This window comes from Elaeis guineensis, chromosome 14 (assembly GCF_000442705.2).
Source record: "Elaeis guineensis isolate ETL-2024a chromosome 14, EG11, whole genome shotgun sequence".
Lineage (NCBI taxonomy): Eukaryota > Viridiplantae > Streptophyta > Magnoliopsida > Arecales > Arecaceae > Elaeis > Elaeis guineensis.
The window spans coordinates 69,118,510-69,128,511 of record NC_026006.2 but is presented as its reverse complement, the minus strand read 5'-3'; the positions used below and the strand labels follow the sequence as shown (position 1 = coordinate 69,128,511).

At 37.5% G+C, this 10,002-nt stretch overlaps 1 protein-coding gene across 1 annotated transcript; it reads right to left on the bottom strand.

Moving 5' to 3' along the window:
* Window positions 1-779: 779 nt before the first annotated feature.
* LOC140853712 (PRA1 family protein A1-like) lies at window positions 780-9,060 on the bottom strand. The gene is made up of 8 exons (XM_073248577.1): window positions 8,630-9,060; window positions 8,151-8,191; window positions 7,985-8,063; window positions 4,178-4,264; window positions 4,004-4,092; window positions 3,833-3,904; window positions 3,606-3,737; window positions 780-1,333 (listed from the first exon to the last, which is right to left on the bottom strand). Exons 1-7 carry the CDS (start codon window positions 8,785-8,787, stop codon window positions 3,634-3,636), a joined length of 630 nt encoding a protein of 209 aa, XP_073104678.1. The 5' UTR covers window positions 8,788-9,060; the 3' UTR covers window positions 780-1,333; window positions 3,606-3,633.
* Window positions 9,061-10,002: the final 942 nt, after the last annotated feature.

The window sequence follows — 10,002 nt, the reverse complement described above, 5'->3', positions numbered from 1 at the left end:
AGGACACCGGAAAACCTGAAAGTTGCATGCTATGCAATCAGCTGACATTAGGAGAAGCAAGCGATGCAATTCTACCCCACAAGCACGGTTGATCTTGATCGTTCTTGGCAGTTCATAAAAGCTTCCAACCTTGGAAATATTGAACGACCGACCACAAAACATAGAAAATAGTTCTTTTCTTGTGCACACCACTGCCAATAGCTGATCGCCTCCCCGCCGACAAGAGGGCGATTAGGTCCGAAGCCTCATCATCAACGACTATGCTAGATGAGATATCTGCACGCCAAACTTGGTGGTTGCAGGTGTTCTCACATTCCCCAAGAAGGCAATCAGATTGAGAATAAGGTTGCCTCCATGGCGGTGGCAGTGATGGACGGTTCGGTGGTTTCAATACCTAGATTGTGATTGTAGGACATTGGTCCAAAAAGGGTTTAGAATATTACCAAAAAAAAAAAATTGATATAAGAATTGTTCGGTGGACTGACATCTTTGAGCGGCGCGGCCCCCATGAGATTCTAACCAGGGAGATGCCTCCGCCATCATCGAATTTTATTTTATTTTTCACCCTCCTCACCTTTTTTTTTTTTTTTTTTTTTTGTAGGGTTGATATTCAGACCAAATAAAATAAAACAAAAATAAAATCAAGTGCACAAGTAACCCTACCTTTCTCTTGGTTCAAGTTATCTTAACTCACCCACCCAATATAAACATGGAAATATGCCCCTGTATAATGTTTTCTTTTTACCAAAAATCTCATCACAACACCTTTCCAAAGGATATAGCAAGAAACAGAGAATTTGACTATAGATAAATACTTATAATAACATAATTACAGTCAGTACACGGTTTCAGACATCATTCAGCTGAAAACAGTCTAGATTCCATTGTGGAGATCACGTTCAGAGAACAAAGCGGTATTTGCTGCTCACTCAAATGTTCTTAAAGATGTAATGCCAGGGATCCATCCATCCTAGCCAGATAGCACATACTTGAAAGTTGAAACAAGAAAACATACCACACAATACAGATTCTGAGCAAACACCTTGCATGACATTTTTTCAAATCATCTGATGGATTTGAATCATTTCAGCAGCATAAGAGAACCTTCTAATAGTAAATATTACAAAAGCAACAGGTGATTGCTATTGAGAGACTAAAGCTTACTGCTTACAATTCATAGTTTCTTCATAAATGGCACAGAAAAGGTTCAGCAGAAATTAGAACCATTAATGATCTATAATATGCTCCATAACAGGCCTGCACCATTATAAAAACAGCAGATCAACCGTCCACAGAAATTGATGAATTTCAACATTGTGATGGCGCCCATGTCCTGCCAAGAAGCATAGCATTAGCAGGCATATCAAGCTATGCGGATTATTACATCTGATTACTCATTACAGAAATGACAGTAACACAACTTCCATCTCTACTTAGTTGAGCCCTAAGAGAGTGATGGGAAATCAATACACTGAATAGGACAAATATTTACATAAAATACTGCCTTATTCGTTTGGCAGGAGACTTGAGCTTATCAAATTTCTCAGATTAAATGTCTTACGGCAGGCATGCACAAGAATGACTGAGCGTGAGCTCTATGTAATAGCTCACCTTTTCTGCTTGCTTGTTCTTCTTTTGATATTTTATTAATAAAGAAAACAAAATGCAAGCATTATATATACGAGCTCAGCAGAAGAAAACAAGCATAAACTAACTTGAACAAAGACTAAATAAAAAGATCCAATGAGATGAACTCAATAATAGCGTCTATAAAGAGCTAACTTTTACTCAGTTCAGGTTGATAATCCCTGGGCAAGCTGCTAAAATTTCTTATTCAACCAACCCTTGCCATTTATTCTTATCTGATTTTGTAGAGGCAATCTTCTTCATGTAGCTTACCATGAGAAGCATCTCACTTGCAATCTCTCTAAAGAATATTGGAAGAGGAACTTTGATATGGTATTCTACAATGCCAATGCATGGACTTTATCATTTATATCAATAGCAACTGCAATATCACAAGACTGAAATGCTGCACAACGTGTGCATCATGACGGAACAAGATAGAGACAACTAATGCAATCTCCAGAATACCACACCTAGCATCCCAAGAATGCTGAAACCTCCCTAAAATACTACACCTAGTGTCCCTAAAATACTTCATCAAGGCTGCATTGGTCCAACACCCTACATCACCCAGCCAGATTATTCTATATATATAACTTTTCTCTCTGCCCACCATGTCCTCAGTTCGCCTTTCTTGCATGAGACTCTCTATAAGCCTTCGTCCATCTTTTGTTAATCAACCATCACATATGTACCATTATCTTCCCATTCATACAAAACTCAAACATCTCCATAGGATATAACCAGTTCTTGCCAAACATGCTTCTTGTCTGTGCAATAACTTGAAAACTCACACATCATATAAAACATACAAGTAGTTGTCAGCCTTTTTGAGCAATTTTATATCGCAGAATTCCAGAGATATAACTTTATATGTATACAATTGTTGGGGCTAATAGATTTCAAATATTTGTAAGATCCCAAATTCAATGAATCAGCATGTCAGTGATATCAGTTGAGTGGCTAAGGATGGACACCTGAATATTTTGTGTCCCTGAACCGAATGGAGCAGTTTTAACCAAAATTAAATGGGAATGGTTTCAGTGGGTTCAAAAATTAAAAACTGTTTGTTTTCAGTTTCAGTTATGGTTTTAGTGATTCTCCAACCTGAAACCAAATCTGAAACCGAATATACCCGATATTTAATACCCTTAATATCCTTTACATTTAGTATAAATCCAAATTACTAACTCCATGAGAATGGCTGTGTTATTATTTTCAGATATACTTATTAGATGATTTGGTATAAAGTATATAATAAAAATTGTGGATGATATCTTTAATTTAGTTATTTATATGTGAAAATTTTGAAATGAGTAAAAAAGTTTAATAGTTTTCAGTTTTTTGGTTTCAGTTTCAGTTTTGCAATTTTTTTGGTGGCGGTTATGGTTTTTTATTTTAAATGGCAGTTTCAGAGGGTTTTGGTTTTTTCACAAACAGCACCGAATCCATGCCCCGTTGACGTCCCCATGACTGGCTCTAGGAAAGAACTGGCTAAAACACATGCCTACCACACAAGTATGATATCCCTTATTGTATCAGTGGCAAAAGACTTCCAATATATCTAAATGAAAAAAGATTGAGGTAGGGAGAAATTGGTGGATCAACAAGGCATTAAACCGCAATCCCAAGTTTATCAATCTACTAAATATTCCACTCTAACTGAAGTGGTGGGACATTCCAGCTCTAAATAAATAAATCTACCCCCTGCAAAAATCCATTGAGTGCATATCTCATCCACAGACACAATATCCAACTGATACTACAGCCAGGCATCTAAACAACCCTTCAAAACCGGGCAATTAGCTGACCATGAAAAGCAATGTTTAAAAAAATCATGAAATGATGAGACTTTGCCTAGCAAAATACTTAAAAGCCAAATTGATGTTTATACATGTTGGATGCATCAATAGATAATCCACTGTTCATAGCATGCTTGAAGATAAATAGTCCGAAACCAAATTTGCAAAGCTACTCACATCATATAACCTCAGCAGGGCCACAATATTACAGCTCGCTATAATTGCGCCACACTGCTCGGAACTCCTCACGAAATGTGTTCAGACGTGCTTTCAGATTTGGTGTTCTAAAGCTTGCATGAAGTAGTGTTGCTGCAGGAATGTAATGAAGACCATGAGAATGGATCAAAATATTCACAAATAAAGGTCATAATAATAACTATAAATCAGCCGGGCTTTGTTTATACCAAGCAGTCCAATGAGAAGTGCCCAAAGAACAGTAAGAAGCCTACAAGAGGTTAACCAGAGGACGCAACTGGCTGCAGATAAGAGAGCATTAATAATGATGTAGTTTGTCAGTCTGAGGAACATGAACTATAATGTGATAAAAGCTACAGCTTTTGACAGTTTATATTGACCTGCTGAGAATACCAAGACAAAAACCCAACGAGGTCGTCCACATATATGAATTGCTCTTTTTGCAGATGGCCGCCCACGAAGAACAGGCCTGAGCATCAATCACGTGAGCAGTAAAATTTGCCAGAGTTAACTAGTCATTGCAAACTATGTGAGAAAGAGGTAAGCACACTCACGTTATAGGTGGCCTCAACTTTACAGCTAAATGTGGAGAAAACTGTCTGACAGTTCTTGTTACCTTCTCGTTGAAAGTAACTGCAAAGCTGTAAAAGTTGCATCATCAGCAGGCATACTTGATTAGATTATTCAGATTAAATATGAAGTCACACCAAAAATAATGACCAAAGGCATCAGAAACATTGGGTAGCACAGGCAAATTGATCATAATTTATGAATTAACAATGCTAAACAACGGTGTAATCAAAGTTTCGCTCGGTCGTAAGAGATGTTTCCATCTGCAATAAGTACAGGAGAAATATGTTCACAATAATTTCGGTGCACAAAGACTACTATCACTTTTTAATAACCACTGATCCACAACTGTCCCACAACTTCAGCATATTTCCAATTCTCCACATGGATGCTACAGTGTTGTACATCATCTTATAGTCTACAACCATCTGAAAGAGTGCAATAAACACATCAGTTAACATCATAATCTAATTTCATCCTTAATACTTGATATGTATATGGGTGTTTGATTTAGCCCAAGCAAATTAAAAATTCCACATCTTATCAGAATTTTTCTTAGCTCATATTATCCTAATTTACCAATGAAACAAACAAATTAACCATGAAGGTAAATAACCTCCAAAATCTGTTCCCCTATGAAACTACTTGTTCAACAACTTCAAGGAATGGACAGTTCCCCTTCAGTTAGCCTCCTCATCTTTCGACAAAATTGACTTTCTAATAATAGCAGTTTGATTTTACTTCCTCCCTCCTTCATATTTACTAATTTACGGGTGGCCTTCACACCTTCCGATAGTTGAGCCCTGATAACTACTAATATAACAAGTCATTAGTTAGTCTACCAGCAATTCCATATTTTTCAGTATTATCATGTAGATAACCTGATTATAAGCAACATTTTGGTCTCCCTTTCCCAATATCCAGAAATTTGTTGTTCTCCTCACCTTTCATCAAGTCTAATCTATTGTGTAATACACCATAAGCCAAATGAATAGCCATGTTTAGCAGCTTTTCTCATCTTCATGCATTCTACACTTTTATACTATTCATGCTCTCACTCTCTCTCTCTCTCTCTCTCTCTCTCTCACACACACACACACACGCATGTGCATGCACACACACAAGCACATGTGCACCTGTACTTAACAAACACCTCTGTACTTCCATGACATGGGTGGACTGTTATGCAGTGAAAAGAAGACTTATCTGAGTATTTCATACTGGCAAGTTTTTCAGTCTTTTCTCACTAAAATTTGATCAATTTGTGACAAGCTTGATCTATATTATAGACCCCTAAATGCTAAAATTTATTCTAAACTAAACATTTGTTACCACAAGATGACATGCTGCTGTAAAGACAATTATGATATGTCCTATCTAGAAAAATTTCCCCCTTAAACCTTCTCATAAATTCCTTTACACTACATGACCATTTTGATACCTACATATTAATAATAACATCGCCATATCAATTGCTTCAATATTAAAAATAATATTTCCATATTGATTGCTTCAATATATCCATTTCATCACAGGTTCTTCTGATTTGTTTTCCTTAATCCCAGTTAATGGATGAGTAGGTGGCTCCCTCATGGACGTTATTGCTAAATCATCAACCAGTACACATTCAAGTATACCATCTTGCACTTTGCTCATGAACCTTTATTCCATGTACTCTCTTGCATCCTATTCAACTTTACCTTACATGATCTTCTACCATTTACCTAAGAATACTTTCTAACTATGTCTTGCATAACGTATCCATCTCAGTTAAGCTAGGTGTTGAACTTTCTATAGATTCCTCCTTAAATAATCACTAAGTGCCCATCTCTATGCAAAGGAAACACAAATATTGCTAAATATCATGTGCCTTACAGCCACCAAAAATATACCTTCCTGCCCTAGGTTTCTATATTTAATACATCCAAATCAAATTAAAGAAATATGTTCAGTTATAAATACAATATCTACTTATGGTGGGTACACATTTTTAAGCTTGTCCAGCACCTTGGTGCAATTGATCTTTGGGTAGAAGGCAACTCAAGCACAGTTGTTCACTGGTTAAATGGTCATGGTCATTCCATGCATCCCTATATTGCCGCTACTCAGCGTCTTCAAAGCTCCAGAGTTTGCAATCACATTCATGCCACTCATATCATCATAGAGGACAACCAGGTACTGTCTGTCTGCAAACCTGTGCTGCAAGGCCTGAGAACAGTTGCCTCAGGACCAGAACTGCCCTCCTGGAGTTTTCCCCTTGGTTGAGACAGATGCCAGAGGCACCTGTTTTTATCAGTTATGGTCCTGTTTATGTTCTGATTGAATCATTGGGGGCTACCCCCATTTATATCACACAAAATAAGCTCCAATGCAATACCAACTTAACCCAAACAAGGTCTGTCACTTATTGTTTACAACTAGCATTTGATGCTTTGGACCTTTGTCATCATTATTTTGTCTTATCTTAACAAGTACACAGTCTCATCCCTCTATTTTGCTATTTTTCAATTTACTTGATCCCTTCTAAAATGTCACGTACTCTCCTCCCTAGCATCATGTATTGAAGAGATGTTACACTTTCCTACTAACATATCCATGTTCCAATGAAATATCATTTCTTTCCCCTCTAGATAAATGGAAACTTTGGCAACTCAACAATGTCAAAAATAGAAGCATGGACGCCTACTAAAAGATCTATCTTCCATATAGGAACCACAATAAGGTACTATCATAATCTTATTTGTTGTTGGGCAACTAAGAGGGAAAACATACAACTAAGTTAATAAGTACCTAAGTCATAAAGAAACTATCAGCACTGAATACTTTTTTAGGAATATTTGAAACAACAATAAAAGGAAGATCTCATGATGCTTCTGATCCTGAAGCCTTCCATGTAGGCAGTAAAATAGTGGAGAATGGCCTACCACTTCTTCAGCTGATAACATAATTATGAGCTTTCAGTAGTTCAATACCTTTTCAATTTGACATGGAAACTTTACAGCCCATCAATTAGTAATATGAGGCAGCCCTTTTTTCAATGGTGACAACTCTCTGATCTTGATCATCCTTACCAAAGCAGCAGTGATTAGTTAGGGTTTTGTGCATGTCATTGTGTTGACTTCAAGAATGCAAAAGGCAAATAATCTTCTGAACATTTTAAGGTTGTATTTGGATGCCCAATGCAATATCCATGATATACAATCTGCTGGGAAGCATAGGCAATAGATTAGATGAGAAGGTAAAAGAAGAGGCTGAACGTACTTGGGTGGAGGGTGAGAGGACAGTGGAGTCCATAATTCCAAAATTTTCCGGGCGCTGTGAATAAACTTCCAAATGATTTTTCCAATCCAAGAGTTTTCAGATTAGAGATCCCACAAACAACTCACCTGCATCGTCTATAATTTTTCCTCAATTTTAGGATTCCTACTTGACAATCCTGGTCTTATAGGAGATTTTTTGGCCGGATAAGGTCCCAAACATCCAAATAGATCCTAAGTCTATAATCAAGCAAAATGCCAAGAATTTAAAGAATGCAATTCAACTACAGTTGCGTCAACAGTTGTGTGGCATCATATCCCAAAGTAGCATCAATTCATGCGATGTAACGAATTGTAGATCCTACATATGATTAATGCATATTCCTTTATTCGACACACAGACACAGCGTGCATGCCAAATAAGATATAATTAAATGAAGCGAATTAGCAGCTATAACTAGCTTTATATCAGCATATAGCAAGGCAATATCAGCTAATCAAGGATGCCAAATAATGAAGGTTGGAAAACCTTACCTATCATTTAGGAATGCAATACTCAGGCCTGTCAAAATGGTAGCCAGAATGGCAAGAGGCCTTAATAGAAAGCCAATCGCTACAATATAGGGGGGAAAACAAAAACATCAGGAAACAACACAGACATATATAGACCAAACAAACATTACATCAATAATTTTCTTACCAAGAATAAATACGATCATGATGAAGTAATTCGTCCGGTAACTGCAACTCACGTGAAAAAAGGACATCAAAATGTAATCTTTCAAAAGATAACAAAGTGAATTCAAAAGCAAGAAAAGGATTTGCCTTTATATCTAAAAAGTATAATTCCTCCCAGAGATCCAATGCGGTTAATTTATGTACTAAAATTAAGAATGGTTTCGGAACTATTTCACATAAAGTCTTGGTTCACCTGATTAATTATGCATGCTAAAGTTCTTAAATCGCCAGATATTTTTAGGGTTCTAAACATCGAAAAAAGCAATCGTTCATTCAAGAATTTCTTGCATAGGAAGGACACTGATAGAAATACAACTCCAAGCACGTTATCTGATCGATCAAGAAAACGTAGATCAAGAATCAAATAAGTCTAAAAACGCAAATTAGGGTTTCGATTGGTCCTAAAATAAAAGAAATCAATGAGGATGGGTGCGATCATACTAGTAGAGATTGCACTTTAATCGGCTGTTCCATTTGGAGTAGGATCTGGGGACCGTGAATCTGGAGAAGAATTCGGAGACCGGACGCGGAGGGGAAGACCAGTCCACTTCCCGAAGGGCGTCGATCAGATCCTCAGCCGTCACGTTCCCCCAATCCATCGATGACTCTCCCAACTCTCCTCTTCTCTCGTACGAAACCCTAGAAATCGGCGGTCCTTCGATTCCGACCTCGAAGTTGACGGAGAGGCGAGGGTGAAAGAAATCGGACTGCGACGAAGAAAGACTAGAGGAGGGTGGGTTTTCGAATTGGAGGGAAAATATATGGTCTCTCCTTCTCCGGATGGAGGAGTGGAAGAGGAAGGAGGTTTGGTTTTGGATGGAGTTTCGCCGCTGCTTCCGAAGAAAAGAGTCGGCTTCTCTCCGTCGCTTGCTTCTCTACCCGTCTAAACGATCCGTTGCAGCTATCTACGCGTGATTACAGAGCTACCCCTGGCGCTGAAAGTAACTACGATGCTGTCCGTTAAAATAATCTGCATATATGTATACGGATAAACCTTACTGTTTCTCATTGCATTTTTTTTTTGCTTCGCGATAGAATTAGACATCATGGCCATCCACGTACCGCCTGATGATGTGTGATGAGCAAGAGCGGTAAATTCTTTAAAAGCGCTGCCCCGTACATAACACGAGCTCTCCAATCATACGTTAATGATTTCAATGACACATCAAAATTTAGTTTTTTTCTCCTAAAGTTTAGTTCTTCTGTCTTCTTTTTTTAATTTCTTGGTCATCAGAAGCCCTGGAAAACCCAAAACTTTTTCATTCTTCGCTAAAATGCAGTGAGTTTTGTAACTCTTTTGATGCATGTGTTCTTGATGTGTGTCAACAGCATACCAATGATTTATGGAAGTGTTTCTCTTGTAAAATGCAGTGATTATTTGTGTAGCTTTTCGATGACCATGTTCAAGATATTTTAACTTGTGATCAATGGGGGATACATTCTCCCTGTAACTTGATCTACAGTTTTGGTTCTGCAATCCTCAATAACAATTCATGATCTTGAATTGGAATCCAAGCTTGAATCCATTATGTAATTACCTTCCGGACCAAAATCAAGCTTTTCGAGCTCCATTCGTGTACTTGCAGACATGGAGTGCCTGACTGGCCCGTTTTGAAAATGACAGGCAAAAATCTAGGTTAAAAAGCAGTAAAGGACTGGAGCCAAACTCGACTTATATTCAAACCATTAGTCACGTTTTTGAGCCGAACTCAAACAGTGAAATATTAAGCTTGAAGACCTTCGAGCCTAATCAGCTATACATATTTTTAATAATATTATATTTAATTTATAATATATTATTAATTTAATATTTA